The sequence below is a fragment of the Grammomys surdaster genome, unplaced genomic scaffold, assembly GCF_004785775.1.
Source record: "Grammomys surdaster isolate TR1022 unplaced genomic scaffold, NIH_TR_1.0 514, whole genome shotgun sequence".
NCBI lineage: Eukaryota > Metazoa > Chordata > Mammalia > Rodentia > Muridae > Grammomys > Grammomys surdaster.
The window spans coordinates 723,108-739,754 of record NW_021604933.1 but is presented as its reverse complement, the minus strand read 5'-3'; the positions used below and the strand labels follow the sequence as shown (position 1 = coordinate 739,754).

Here is a 16,647-nt window from a genome sequence, read left to right as displayed (position 1 = left end):
AAAAGGGGAGGTGGAGGCGGGGGGGGGGGGCACAGACAGGTGTCCTCCGTCTAATCTCATCTTTACAGCTGTCTCTCTGAGACACAGGCTAGGAAGAAAAGGCTGACAGAAGTCAAGGAAGGCTTGCAGTGAGTTTCACAGGAGCTTGAGAAAATGCTAACAAGAACTCACAAGCCTTTTGGCTTGCTTCTCTCAGATTTGCAGGGGAGAGTGGGGAGCAGTGCCAACTGAGGGTGTGGGGGGGAATTCAGGTCTGTTTGTCCCTGCATTAGGCTCGGTCGCCCAGTGGGTTTATTCTGTCATGGCCTGAGAGGCAGACAGGATTTCTTCTCCTTTGCTACAGTCAATGGGGCAAGGTCATTTGACAGACGGCAAATGCTCTTTCTGCCGACTGGTCACAGATTGCAACTCGACAGCCTGTCAGATATGACTGCAATATTAGACAACAGATATTGTGTCTGGGCTGGAGGGATAGCCATGGCTCTGCCCAGGCTGGCCCAGTGTTTCTTCTTGTGCACTCAAATTGTGTAGCCGTTTAGTACAGCTTGAGAATCCGATACCTGGCCTTCGATTACTCTTACCACTGGGACATCTGTCCAACAAGACATGCTGCTAGCATCTGTAATAGTCATTTATTACTGGGTTTTTTAGAGCTGTCTGTTAAGGGGAACTTTTTAGAACCAGCTGTACCAAAGAGAAATCAGAACACTTCATTTCAGTGGCAAAATGGTTTTCCTCAGCTGCAAACCCCAAGGACCTGATGATGGCTGTGACTGAACAAACCCAGCAGCTCTTGTGCTGCCATATGCACGGCAGCTGACATAGGGCACTGAGAGTCTGCCTGGCAGACCAGGATCCAGACTCATCTAGGACACTCACACTTTCTGTCTTCCCTGATAGAGAAAGCCAGCAGGTGTTTGAGTTTTATTGGTTTTTTTGCCCCCCCCCTTTTTTTTGGACAATACACTGGTGAAACTTTGAAGAGAAAGTTCAAGTTGACAAGATCTATGCATGTTTTTGACAATGTAAATAAAAGAGCCACATGTTAATTTACCCTGTACTAGTTTCAGAGAGTAAACTTTGGGGAAAGATTTGATAGCTAAGAGACATAGCTAAGCCTCCCCTCACCCCTTTCTGAACAAGATTGTAAATGTCTATTTAGTAGAAATGACTTTTTTAAAAATGAAGAACATAACAAGACGACTATATTTGCCTTGTAGATAGGGGATTTAAAGTTTTAAAATACTGTCCTTGCTCCTCCCCAGCCAATTCTCAATCCTGCTGTAGTACGGGCTGGGGTTGAGCATAGTCTGTGATGGTCACAGGGAAAGGTTTGGAGATACAGTCCAGTCTTTCTACAGGAAAACACATCTGAAGCCACAAAGACTCTCCCCAGGGACAGAGACAAGATGAAAACATGCATCTCAGACTGCCCATCCTGTGCTGTGTGTTTCTTAAGAACAGGGAATTAAGGACTGCAACTCCCAGGTACAAGGTTAATACAGGATAACACCAGTCCTTCCTCATGATAACCCTAGAGGGGCTGAGTGGACACCAGGGACACAAACAGCCATGTGCTGGGCTCTGGAATCACATGGTCCAAGGTGTAAATAAGCCCCAAGGGGGCTTGGGTGTTTTTTTTTCCCCGTCAGGAAATAAGTTTGAAAAGTCCCCGAGGAACATCTGGGAGACCCAAGATCAAAGGGACTAGTATAAGATGAAGGCAGAGAGGGCGAAGCCCTGTAGTGCAGCCTGTGTCACTGTCAGGCATCTGATGCTTCCCTTAGGACTGAGGAAAACCCACCACTGGCCGGGATCACTGTTTCATGGGGCCTTTCTGTTTCTTTGTGAATGTCAACCAGCTTGCCCAGGAGATTGGGGGAGTGTATGTTGTAGTGGACAGGGGTCTAAAGTACACTGGAATTTACCAAGAGACTACAGTTAACTATTGCATTTTCTTATAAAGTATATTTTGGAAAATTGTACACTATCAATTAAAATGCTTTTGTGTAAGTTGGTTCAGGCCCTAGTGTTTTGCTCTGGCTTAAAATCTTCATCCACGCACCTGAGACCTACTCCTTGGATCTCATTTGGGCAGCATCCTCCGCTCTTATCAGCACCTGCTGCATTCTGCCAGTAGAGGGGGAAAGAGATGCTGGAAGGCGTGGAGGACTCCAAGGCCAGAGCCTGAGAGGACCACTCCTTGCTGTGCATTGTTTACAAATTTGTCACTATCCAACTCCCCTCTACTTCTGCCTGGAGTGTTACGATAAATAATCACTGCCAAAGAAAGATGCCATTTGGGGGTGAAAACACCACCAAGAGATAAAAACAAGCATGCTAGACACCAGCTCAGTTACTACAAGGGGCATTGTGCTTGACTTCTCACACAGTGAAGGATGGAGCTAATGGGCGTGAACATGATACATCCCTTGGCCAAGTTACCAACACCTACATTTTCTCTGGGCAAGAGAACCCTAGATTAGCAGCTTGAAGCAGGGAAAGGTTGGCCCTGCAGATCAGCCCCACCTCTGCCTCCTCCTCAGCAGTCATATGACATTTTCACCTCATTTATAAGAAACTCACCACAGTATGTGTTAAACTACAGACTTCTTCTCTTTGGCCTAGGTCCTGACTCCATCTTTTCTCTCTTCAGTACCAGATTCTTTTCTCCATACCACCATCGTGCTTGAATTCTAAAAACAAACTTCATTTCTGGATTATATCCACAGTTACCATGGATTTTTTTTTTCCTCTTAATCTTTTGTGCACTGGTAGGCAAGTGACACCCAGAGGGGCGGGCCAGAGTTAGGGCCAGGGTATTTTGAGGTTAACCTCATGAGTATGCCAAAGACACAGAAAAGATTCAAATGCCAGGAACTCCCAAAGGACCATGGCCCTGCTCCGGCACACTGTTCTAGCGGTGACTCACAGTTACCACAGCCCACAAACTACCTCCATTCTCTTCCGGAGTAGTTGCTGACCTGGCTCCTTGCCCTAACAATCTAGAGGTCCTCTTAGTTGATTTTTTTTTCCCCAACCTATAAGCTCCTTCCCAAACCATCTGTTCAGAACCCAAAAGGAACAAGAAAGATGGGATTGGCTACTTAGGTGCATTTCTCAAGCACTTCCTCTTAATGAAACCGACAGGATGTACCAGTTTGTACAGTATGTACACTGCCAAACATCCTCTTCTCTTGGATTCTGCCAATCATCAGGACTTTCCAGCATAATGGACAGATCTCTTTCCCCCTGGTTTTCCTCTTCCCTGAGTGTCTCTGGCAAAGGTGTATTTGCCTGCCCTTCTTTTCCTGGCTGAGTGCACAGAACGGTTTCTGTGGATATCAAAGGCACTGTAGGGAGGGCTGGGTAAGTTGAAGCATCACACTCGGCTGCCTCACATCTCTACTCTTCTAAAACGAAAACCTCAGAGGAGGGTACAGCGAAATAAAGCTGGAGGGAAGAGCAGAGGGCGATGCTGCAGCAAGGCCACCCTGTTTCTGTTCGCTGTTGTGGACACAACCAGTGCTCCACTCCCTCACCCCACCCACTTCCATAACCTCTGGCTGTCACAGTCGAGAAAGTATAAGTGTGTGGCCATACTGCCCACAAAGCTGCAACTTCAGATCTGTAGGCCTGAATGCACTGGACAGAAGCAGCTGGCATCTTGAATGTGTTCTGCTTATTCCCATCTTCCTGATGGGAGACAGTGACAAATGTGTCACATGTTCCTCGTTTTGATCCCTTTAATTCTCAGGAGGATTAACCAAGGAAAGGGCAATTTCTTACGTTATCAGTGTACCTCATGTTTTCCTGTTTTGAGAACACAAAGAAATATTTCTTCTGAGCCATACTAAAGTACACCCTAGCAATGAGAGCTATGCAGGAAGAGGCTGATTTTAAGCCCCACTTTGATTACATACCTGACAATACAGACTCATAAAGCCTGCCCTGTCAGATGACAGGTGGAGAGACCTTTCTTTAGAGCCCACCCCCAGAACTTCCTTGGCCCTAACATCCCACTTGGTATATTTCGGAACGTACTTTTTAGGTCTGGCCCTTAACGATTCTCCTCCATGGCTGAGACAGAAACCTAGACTTTTCTGAACTAGGGAGTGCAGTAGCTTCTCTTCCTTTACTACTTTTCCTACAATTAACTTTGTTTCAGTCTAGTTTTCCTTGTACTTTTAAACTAGTATGACTAAAACCCAGGAAACAAGTTCAAACACACAAAAAGATAAATTATAGGCAGATTATTTTTCCCCATGAAACAATTTGTCAGTGTTTCACAAAAATGGAAACTTCCCCAGAAACTCTGAGCATGTCCAGTACTTTACTTGAACAGTCTCAGGGTCAACACTGTCCCATCGATAAAAGCCTGAGGGATCACACACTTGAGGGATCATGTAACCAAGCTTAGCCTCAGAATCTCTATGTAGATAAGGATGACCTTGAGTTCCTTATCCTGCTCACCTTCTATACACTGAGATTATAGACATGTGCACCACACCCTGTAGTTTATGAGTGGGGAACAAATCTAAAACTTCCTGCATGCTAGGCAAACATTCTACCGACTCCCCCCCATGAGATTTTTTTTTAAGTTTCGAAGTAATTTTGACAAACACATGTTCATATATAACTTTTTATTAATAAAAGGAACAAAATACACTCTCCGTATGTACATTATTACATACAACATAATTCTACAACTGCGGTTGTTTACCAGAGATCACTCATTTATTTATTCACAAAGTAGTGATAACATGTACCAAACCTGGGGTCAGAAAATTACTTTTACCAAAAAGAAATCCTAGGAAGTCCACAGGATTAGACAACAGATAAACCAGAGGACCACGGTACCCTGGGGATGGGGAAGATCGCAGAACTCAACAGAGATGAAAGAGATGAGGTCAGACCTGAGAGCGCTGTTTAGATGCTTCAGTTCATGGATGCTGGCCTTCCAGGTCCCTCACAATACTGTCTGTGATGCTACCAGCTGGTTTTAGCACTGCCACAGAAGGGGGTGGGACACGCAAAGCAGAACCCAACAAGGTGATTTTTTCCTCCACACACCAAAAGCAAGACTCTAACTGGAAAACTGAGGTGTCAAACTTTTAAAACTCCTGGTTCCTTGTTGGCGTTTATACACTGTTTCTAAAGCATTTGTTTAACATGCTAAGGAGCTCATGCTCCAGGGAAACAGACTTCTATTCTGTTTATAGTGTGGCCATATAAAAAGTTCATCACCAACAGAAGTCTTGTGGTGCGACTGTTCCATATGCCGGTGATGCAGCCTAAAGGCCATACACTTCAGTCTTAGGGACAGAATTTCCAATAACCTCAACAGGTAACACTCCATAGCTGCTGGGGGGTGGGTGGGGGGTGTGTTCTTTCTCCAAAGTCCATCACTAGAGATACACAGAGACTACTTTTCAGATTATTTATGGCAGATAGTGCTTGAGGGACATGAGCAGAGGGGAGCCATACACCTGCAACCTGGTCCTCCCCGCACCCCGCACCCCGGGAGCAAAAGACACAAAGGCTATTAACATGAGCTCAACCGACTCAAGAGCCTTTGTTGGCTTTGGCCATTTTGAAAGAAAAACAATGTCTTAAAAAAAAGGGGGGGGCAGTCAGGTCTGGTGGCACACACCTTTAATGCCAGTGCTTGGGAGGCAGAGGCAGGAACTCTGTGAGTTCCAGGCCAGCCTGGTTCCATAATTCCAAGATAGTCAGAGCTACAAAGTGAGACCCTGGCTCAAAAAAAAAAGGGGGTTGGGGGAGTTTGTCAGCTAAAAAAAGAAAGAAAGAAAAAGAGCCTTTCTTCCTTCTACTTAGTTATTCCCAAGTTTTCTGTAATAGGCATAGTTCTATAATTGCAAAATGTTATTAAAATTCACAAAGGCTACTTAATGCCCTAGCTTGCAAATAAGTTGATGGAAGGTTGTGTCCAGGCCAGATGTCCTCACCCGGAAGGGCTAAGTACAGACTGAGGTAGGCCTAGGAAAAGAGACTATACTCCACAGGCAAGCTGTCATCCTTCTTAATCTAATTCCCGCCCACGCTTTGGATCTGAAATCTGACAATCGGAAGCTCTTTATTAGATGGCATCTTCATCTCTGGTCACTAAGTACTTCCAACTCACAAAAGCTGACTTTAAAATTCTAACACTTTTTCTTGTGTGGATTACAAATATGTCTTTTTCAGAGCTGGAACACTGTAAGTTCTCAAAACTAAAGATAAGAAAAAGACCCTCGGCTTCCCTGTCCTCCTGTGAGGCTGAAGGCTCAGCCGTGCATGTCTTTAGAGTGGTGGTAAAGAGGAAAGTTTCTACTTCTAAAAGAGAGTGCATATACAGACCCTGAACAAGAGCTGCTCAAAGACAACACATGAGTTTGCAACCTCTAAATTAAGGAGAAGGCTAGACATAAAGGGTAATTAATACTATGCAATCTCGTTGGCTTAAAGACATAACACACGTTAAAGGGCAGACCACCTTAAACCCACGAGTGCAGCAGTCTGTCCAGGGAAGGGGAGGGTTAGGAAAGGGAACAACACTGTTCATCAGGGACCTCAGGAACCACATTAAACACATGGTCTTTTTCTCTCACAAAACAAACAAGCAAAAAATTATGTATCTGTGACTTCAGCCTCCTGAGTCCCCTCTGCTTTTCTGTGAGTCGTCTTCACTGTGTGCTTGCTGCATGTGTGTTTCCTCACCCCAATTAAAAAAAAAAACTCATCCCATAGAAACTCACTCACACATCACCTAAGTTGGAGTTTGACATTTACCATTAAGTGGGCTGGGCAATTACTTTTCCATGTGTTCCCACAAGCATGACTGATAAGATTGATGTGTAGACACACACACACACACACACACACACACACACAAACAAAAAACAAAACAAAACAAAACAAAAAACAAGCCAAGACTCTGCAAAGGTCCAAGTGCTCTGTGACTTCAAAAATAGGCACATTAAAAAATGAGAAGCTGCACACAGCTCTGTTTTCGGTGGCCACTGAGTTCCGAGAGAGTAAACGCAGCAATTACACAATATGCTTGAAGGTCACTTGGAAATACAGGCCCGCTTGCCTGCATGATTTCTAGTCTTTGGCTGCAACTGAATCTGAAAAGCTTTGCCAGCTATTAAGGGAACTGGCACGAACTCTGGTTTCTTTCTCCAATTCGGTTCATCACTATACAGATGTGTAGAACACCTAAAAGCGTCAAGTCACCAGGTGCCGCAACAGTGTGGACTAATGAGAGGAGCCGAAAGGACCGTATAGGAGTAATTCATTTTTAGGCATAAAACCACTCAGTTTAGTTCTGTATGGTTTTGAAGTACACAATAGCCACTTTCTTACTATTCTAGGGTTTAGTAAATGAACACTAACCTAGTAACATGAGCTAAGCTGTCGGACTTTGAGACTTGCTAACAAGGGAGGGAAATGAAGTTCCCAGGATGCTCTCTGAGCAACCCTTACTCACTCACACTGGCATGCTGCATATGGAACACACTGTTTCTTTTCTGCCAGCTAACTTGGCATCCACTAAAGAGTAAATGAAAATGAAGATTGATGACGTCTTTGGACTTATTTCCTGTGTGGCAGCCAGTTCAACTATCAAAACTCTCTGCTGGGCTGGAGGCTAGCATGCAAACCAGCCAGCTCAGGGTCGTGCTGCAGCAGGAGCTTGGAAATGATGACTGAGCAAATTCTCTGGGCGCCTCCAAATTGCACGCTGAAATGTTTCATTTATAGTTTTTTCTAAGGGCTCACATCAGGGAACTGGCCATAGGTAGAAAACTACTTACTAAGTTTTAAAATTTAAAGATAACACACTGGGCTTTGTATTAAGGATTGTATTTTCAAGAAGAATGTTAACTACCTAAAAAATGTTACCTAAAAAATGTTACTTTTCCAAGACTATTCAGAAGAACACAAGCTTTGACCTCCCTCGATAACTTTTTTTCTAGTACTGAATCCATAGAATTATTCTAGGTTAACAATAGAGAGCTTTTTGCCTTGCTTAGCTTTGGAACATTCAAACTACAGGTTTTTCTTTTACTAGAACACATTCACTCTTCTTGTAGCCCTCTTCCTGAGGTTTAGCACAGCCAAGTCAATCCTTGGGACATTGCACATGCAAGCAGAGCAGCCTACTGAGGCTCTCTGAGTAGCAGAGGAAAGAAAGACACACAATTTCATAACCCTTGGAACTGGTTCCCTTCCTTACTAAACCTCTATCACTGCTACCTTTTCTGTTGTTGATGCCACAGTTGTCAGATGACATCCACATGGAGTTCTGTCTCCAAGCAAGCCTGGAAGTGTTTGGGGATGAGACTGCACATTTGCAGATATGATTTACAAAGATCTTGAATGCAGAAGAGAAATTAGAACCATCCTTTGCTTTCTGTGTTGTGAACTGGATTTCACTTCAAGATCTGTGGCTTTTGAAAAAGACAGTAAGTAGCAGGAATTTTTCCAGAAGGTATTTCTCCCTGAGTACTAGAAAGTCTTTCTGTACTGTCTAAGGACTCCCTGGGTTAAAAGGTATACATGTTACTGTCCAACAATTTTATCATAAACAATTTATGCATTATGATCAAAATGCATTTTTTCACTTGGAATCAAGTCTTAAGTTCATATTCAAAAATTTTAAAAAGTTCATTTACTTATTCAACTTATTTTATATGTGTGTGCATGTGTAGAGGTCAGAGGACAACTGTGGGAAGCAGTTCTCTACTTCCATCATGTCCTGACAACTCTGCTGTCAGCTCTGTCAATAAGCCTCTTTACATGCTAGAGCCATCTCATCTACCTAAATTCATATTCTTGAAGGCAAGAGATATCTATATCACTATGTTATCTTTAATTATGAAAATAAGAAATATCAACTAGTTGCAGTAAAAGCCATTTCTAATATTCAAACTGCATCATAAATTAAGCCTCCTTTCCCCCAACCCACCCCAGACAGGGTCTCACTAATGCAGCCCTGGTTGGCCTGGAACTCACTATGTAGACAGGTTGGCCTTGAACTTACACATATATCCTTTTGTTTCTACCTCCTAAATGCTGGGATTAAAAGCATGCACAACACTAAAAGTCAACTATTAGCACAGATTTCAACTTCAACTAAAAATTAATGCTATTGATGGAGGTAGGAACAGAAAAGGCTTGGCTAAAATACAGTAAAGAGAGAGGCTGATGGCAGATGTCAGAAGGTGTGGTGGCACACTGGCCTCCGTGAGCTGGCTCTCTGTCAGGACCTGTCTGCTGCTAATAGTTCTGTGACAGTAGTTTCTAGAACCAGGAAAAGAAACTAAATCAGGCTTCTAAGCTAAAGCTGCCATAGTGATGATCACTGTCCCAAAATGAAAATGGCACACACATTTTATAGCAATATCTAAATGTTATTACTTCTTTACCAATATACACTTTTTAATCTCATTATTCTCTTATCATAAACAGAAGCATAAATGATTTACAATAATTTGACTTTTTTTAAAGCAATACAATAATTCTAAACAGTGCCATAGAAAAATCTAGGAAGTAATGAATAAAGTTAAATTAGCCAAGGAAAATAAATAGAAACACAATTCCCAGTAATTGGTGAATAGAATTAATTTTAAAAAATCATCTAAAAATCATCTAAAAATAAAATTGAGACAGCATTTAATTAGAAAACAAGAAGCGCATTTGGTGACAAAAACAATCCACTGCAACAACCCCGTCCGGTAAACAAGCCAACTATTCCTGTCACTCAGCTGTGCTAGTCAGTTCCACAGAACTGCAACACAATTGGGAACTCTGACCTTCAACTGATACGCCTATATATAGAGGATATAATATATATATATATATATATGCATGTATGTATATATATACCTGACATACACTAGAAGCTTTGGATAGCCAAGTCATTTCAACATTAAGACAAATTATAGAGACAACCCCCCACAGTCAAAAACCACATATAAAAATTAGTATTATTTGCCTAATACAGAAAACAAAAACTACATTAAAGAGCCCAACATCTTAATCTGTAAATATTGTCATATACAGACCTCTTTGACACACCTCCAGCAACTATAGAACTTTTGTTCTTGTAGAGCCTGTACATCCTAAACCACAGACTAGCTAAAACTTGGTGAAAATTCAGGTAAGAATTTCTATAGAGGGATGAGACTATAGATGAACAAGGACTTTTAAGAAACCAAGTGTTAGGAAGGGCATCTTTAAAGAGCTTTGTGATTTTGTCTAAAGTGCACACTATAATGACTTCCACTCATGAAGTTACTTCATAGCAGAATCCCCAGCTGTCACATGACAGTCATTAAAGGAAATAAATGACTCACAATTTTCCAACACAACAAAATAATGACGAGGTAACTTCCTTATATAATTACCATAAGACTTAATATAACTCAGAGAACAGCAATCAGGAACATTCTTGTAAGTGCAAGCAACCATCTCAGTCTCTCACTAGATGGTTAGGGTCCTCAGCTACCTTTTATTTACAGATGGACTTTAAGCCTGTTTTGTCACATGAAATTGTTACAATGTATTTCTGTAATATTTTTTTAAGGCAGATGTGGAGAGTCAGTGGAATGGCAAGCTGCCAACATTTATACACATAATATATATTTCACTCAATATAGTATTTTAAACAAAGCACTGGACATTAAATCTGATACACTTTACTACAACAAACTACTGACCCAACTTTCCAGTGCTTTCTATCAGTTTTACTGTGTCTACTCCTTGGACACAGAAAGGTCAGTTTTAGTAGAGATAGAAAGCATATCAGAAAAGGTGACTTTGATAAAGGTTAATGTTGTTTGTTACCTTTAACACAGAGGTGGGAATCCAATTCTAAATTACCTTGTGTGTAAAAACGTGACATAGCTCTGAATCAAACAAACTGGCCAAGTAAGGTCTCATGTTATTTCATAAGTAAAATGCAAATACATTTGTGAAGTGACTTGCAATCCAGATTCTTATAGAACACAAGGGTAAAAGTAGCATCAGACATCAATAGCTTACTTCTGATGGAAAGCCATAAATTCTGCTAGAAAAGGGAGATGGAGATGAGGCTGAAGCTGGGGATTCTGTCAAGGAACAGTTTCCACTAGTTAATGTATCTATAGCTAAATTTTTTAATTTGGGGCTAAGCTAGACTATGAAAACATTTTTTAGGAAAGCACACGTATTTGGCTCCTTAAATACTAACTTTTATTGTTTAAATTATAATATTCTGCTCTTACTCCTTATAAACATCTATATGTGTTCTCAATCAGAGCTGTCATGGGGAATGTGGTGAACAGCATGCCAATCTTGGTCCTAGATGTGGAAGTCCTACACTTCCTAAAGTTATCTCTGGAGTGCCCCACTAAATGCCCAAGGCACAGACTCTGACTTGCCTGAGAAGTCATGTCACTCACCTCTTTAGTATCGAAAGCATCTTGGCAGCTCTGAGTGGTTTCCTAGGATTCAATCATTTAAAGATGGTAGTAAAAAATGAAAAATTCTAAACTAAATAAAAGTGAGGGAGGATGGAATTAAAGCAGGGACTATAAAAACAGAGAAAAGAAGAGAGGAGGGGGAAGAATCACCAAGGTTAAGACATGAACTTCACCCAAATAATAGTCAGAGGAATTGATGGGGAAAACCCCTTAGAGGAATTGACACCCTTAGGGTGTGGGAAGCATGTAGGTACAAAGGCTGCAGATAGTGGAATCCCATTTGGCTGTGTTGTCAAGGTGTCACAGCTCACAGTACTCAGCCACGGCTCTCTATAGCTTGGCAATTTCCAGTTTAAAAAATTTTATTTTTGTCAACTACTGATTTGCATGAAATCCACCAGGCTACACTATTAGCTATACAGTTTTTGTTCTTCTTGTCCTTGGCTGTTACTTAGAAGAATCACTTTAGGAAGCTGTAAAGTCTTTGAATAGAATGGATTTACTCAAATGTACAGGTAAGTGATTATTATTCTGTATTGTATACAATTTGGTACTTCCTAATTTATACTGCATACTTTTGACAGGGTAGGGTATTGACATACGTGTTTATTAAGTCACTACTGATTACCTTGGGATGCTTGTAAAGCTAAAAAGGCTAAAACCGGCAAAAATATATTCCTATTCATCCTCAATAGTAAACCCAGAAAAGTAAGAAGAGACAGAGGATGTATCAAAGTCTCCTTCCTACACATGACACCTTTGGAAGTACAGGTCATTTTCATAGTCACATACTCCTAATTGCTGGCACGTGGATAGGATAGATCCTGCTTTCAACACAGTGGTACCAGCTGCATATGGCACATTTCTGAGCAAATGTGAATGCTAACTAGCCACATATGAGTTTCTTATGCTACATTCCACAACATCTGATATGAAGGTATGCTTCTGTTTCTGTATGTACAAAACCACAACAACGAAAAGGGCAAACTGTTATACTTTTCTGTCTAATGAAAAACTCTTGGTATTATATATTTTTCTTTTTATCCATTTAAAAAAGTCTGGCCCACATGCTTATTACTAAAATCCCTTTAAGTTGTATGCCAAAAGACAATCACAAACTTCAAAATAGTAGGGTTACATATCAGAAAAATATGATAGCACAGCTCTGGAACCTATTGTCCCAGATAAAACTACGACAAAAAGATCACTCAGAGGAGCATGGAAGCGTGGGTTCTGCAAGGCTCTACCAGCAGAGAGTCATTTCCTTTAAAATCTCTACAAAGATATAAGTGAAAATAGCGGTCAGGACAGGACCTCTCCTGCTGGTCATCTGGAACATCTCTTAATGTTTCTGGGTAAGAGCCTTGGTTTCAGGTTTCTGTGATTCTATGCCAATGATTATTTATAATGTCCACTACAGAATATCAATACAGAAATATCAATTTCTGATCAGGTGTCTGGGCCAATCCTGAGTTCTGCTTTTTGGTGGAAAAAAGTATAAATTCAAGGCCTCTAACCGCTCTGTTTAATACAAGACAAGTCAACAACCACACATCACCTAAACATATACCACCTGTGTCCCACAGAGCTGCATGCCTGTTAAGGATGAGGGAGTAAACCAGAGACAGCGCTCACAGGCTGTGATGTGAGGGGAAGTGAAAGGGAAAGAGAAAAAAAAGGAAACAAAGGCCAAACACCCAGCAGCAAAACCCCAAATTCCTACAGCACTGAGTCTACTGACAGTGCTGTTCTAATGAAAAATAAACTTTGAAAATTTGGAAACCAGAAAAAAAGCCTAATTTTCATTAACTCTTGTTAATTCTTAAAAGCTAAAGAAAAATATACATAATTAAATGGGAAGTATATCAATTTCACTTTATTAGCCTAATGCAGGAATATGAGGAAAAGGGGTTGAGGTCAGGTATGAAGGAGAGGGTTCAAACTTGTGATCATCAGGATCCTTCAAACTCAGATGCAGTCCTCAGTCACTGCAGCGTCACCTCTGCCCACATAAACAGCCAACTCCGGTTCCTGTCTCCACTTCTGAGCCCAGTAATTCCTCAATTCGACTCCCCAGTTTACAGTGTGATGAGGTCTACCAGGTTGCCTTTAGGAGGAGTCATGCTGTCAGGAAAGAAGTTTACTAAGGTGTCAAAGAGCTGAGTTCTTTGAGCGTAGGTGTGATCCACATCTGAAAAGCCTGGTGAGGAAAATAAAACAAATGTGTGTATTACTTCAAAAATTCAACACAGAACACAAAAGTTAGTGTGCACTAACTTAGATGGTAGTCATGTACAACGGGAAAATCAAAATCAAAATAAGCATTAAAACAACACCTAGAGCAGTAGTTTTCACCCTTCCTAACGCTGTGACCCTTTAATACAGTTCCTCATGTTGTAATCACAACCATAAAGTTACTTTCATTGCTACTTCATAACTGTAATTCTGCTACAGTTATGAATCATAATGTCAATATCTGTGTTTTCTGATGGTCTTAGGTGACCCCTGTGAAGGGCTCATTTGACCCCCAAAAGGGTCAGGACTCACAGGTTGAGAATCACTGGCCTAACAGCAGTGTGGACTATACTATCCATTTCCTCCCAGAGGCACATTTGTGAAATCAGTTTACTTCACAGACTATTGTGCAGACTAAATGCAATTACATGAAAATACCTAGCAGAAAGACTGTTACTTAAGGAATTAAAACCTACTTCTCATCACTCCTTTGCTAGACTATTCCTCTACTAGTTCATTAAGGATATTCCATTTCTCTATCTCTTTAGTGCTTCTGAGCATTAATGGTTTTGATAGGGTAATAAAATAAAACAAAATCACAATGAAGAGATCTTTAGGAAGGCAGGCTAAAATCAGAAAGATCTTTAGAGGCGGATGTACTATCAGAGAATTGAGTAAAAGCATAGACAACCACGAGGAAGAGATGTGTATATAGCACACAGATACCTCAGCAAATGCCATTATTATGTTACTATGTAACAGGGTCCATACTAAGCATATTTAAGGAGAATAATTAAGTACTTTATGCAAATAAGTACCAGAGGGTAGAAGGCATTTTTACAAGACAGTGTTTGTTAATACAAAGGATTCTTCCCTTCATTTATATCTAGCAAACATTTAATTTTCAAGTTCACAGCAACCAATATCCCATTTTGGTCAGTTTGATCTCAGTTGTTTCAAACTTCTAACACACAAATTAAATACTTAATTTTTTAATGTGGATTGGTGTTTTGCCTGCATGTATGTGTGTGTGAGGATGTGAGATACCCTGGAACTGTAGTTACAGACAGTTGTGAGCTGTCACATAGGTATTAGAGACTGAACGTGGATCCTCTGGAAGAGCAGCCAGTGAGCCATCTTTCAAGCCCTCGAACTAAATACTTAAGTAACAAATGATTTTCCTATTCTACTGATCGGCTAGCTGGGGCATATTAGCCTGTTGTGCCATCAAAAAAAGAACCACCATGGCTGTGATAGTTCAGGGAAAATGCAAATTGGACCAATTCCTCTAAACATTTTAGATCCGATTTGTTTCAATCTTGTAAAGAATAGAAACAGAATATAATACTGTCAAGGATACTAGTTTCCTGGAAGGAAATAAACAATGCCCCAAGAATGGTTCATTCCTTTTTATTTTTTAAAAAATTATTGTTGTAGTTTTAACTTTGAGGGAGAAATGTGTCTTCCTTTGAGTGTAGCTTAACAAAGCCTACTATCATATCACAGAAATGAATAAAAGGAAATACTGCAAAATACCTAACAAAGCTTATTTGTGTAGGTAAGATTATAATTCTTTTTCTTTATTATGCGTTTTCTGAATTTTCCAAATTGCTTTGCTTTCAAAACATTCCAAGCACACAGAGGCTTCAAAAGTATGACGTGCACTCACTCAGACCCTTGACTTGTATGAGTCTGTGGTCACTGTCTTACCTGACACTGTGCCTCACAGTGGATGGATACATGCCCAACTCCTAATCTGTTTATGCAAGCGCCTATGGACTCTACACAGCCTCACTCCTGAATTCTTGAACTCGTTTCAGCTAAGCACAGAATCTCCATTCATATGACCGACCACCCCCTTCCTCTTGTACCCCATCCCAGTCCTACACATATTCTTTTGTGGTGTTAAGGAATGAAGAAAGGACGCTGCACACGGCAGTGTTTTACCACTGAGCTACATCCTCACCCTAACAACATAGTAAACTCAGGAAACTTAACAATGACTTTTTAATAATCTTTTTATTATTCACTTATCTCTAACCAATGTTCTAATCCAAGATCACATACTGCATTTGGCTTTGAAGTCTCCAGGATCTGAATCTGATCTGCAGCTTTTCTGTTTCCTAATGGCATAGATATTTTTGAAGCATATAGAAAAGTTATATAGTGTGTGTTAAATCTGGGCTAACTTTGTCTCGACTATTCCTTGATCAGATGATGGTTATGCAGTCTTGGTGGAATATACTACAGAGCAACACTGTGCCCTTCTCAGAGCATTAGCTCAGAAAGCACATGGTCGTCAGTTTGGATCAGTATCAACAATATTAACTTGGATCATGGTTAACTCTGCCTATGCCAAATTTCTCTGATCAACTTTTAGTTCTACCTCTGAAATTTAAACTATTAATGGGGAGATTGTTCGACACTGCATAGATCCTGTGCTTCCCAAGACTCCAGGACCTATGATTTAGTAATCGCCAATGGTTCTTACTGAAAAAGCAATTATCTAAGTCACTGTGACATTCTGACTGTGATTCTAACTGGCATTCTGTTTAACTTACTTGTTTGGTCAGCGTGTACCCCTCAGTTCTTCTCTTGCTCATTCTGATACTGACATCATTTCAGACTTGACCAGTAAGAAATAGACCCACCAATTTTAAAGCATTTCTTCACTTTTCTATATGCTAAGATTTCAAGCTTATTCATTTTAAAAAGAATTTTTTAATTAACTAATTTTTTTCATTTTATATTTACTGGTGTTTTGCCAGCATATATCCCTGTGTAAGGATGTCAGATCTTGGAGTTACAGACAGTTGTAAGCTGCCATATGGGTGCTGAGATTTAAATCTGGTTCCTCTGGAAGAGCAGTGGTCTGAACTGCTGAGCCATCTCTCCAGCCCTCAATCTTATTCTTAACACTTCTCTGGAGTCAGTCATTTTCCCA

General features: G+C 40.8%; 1 protein-coding gene across 2 annotated transcripts in view; it reads right to left on the bottom strand.

Annotated features, from left to right (window-relative positions):
- Positions 1-13,317: 13,317 nt before the first annotated feature.
- Mkln1 (muskelin 1) overlaps positions 13,318-16,647 on the bottom strand; it is a 117,343-nt gene continuing 114,013 nt past the window's right edge. For both annotated transcript variants that reach the window (XM_028781692.1, XM_028781693.1), the window contains exon 18: positions 13,318-13,668. In XM_028781692.1, the coding sequence (XP_028637525.1) occupies positions 13,547-13,668 (122 nt within the window). In that variant the 3' untranslated portion in view covers positions 13,318-13,546. The remainder of the gene's footprint in view (positions 13,669-16,647) is intronic.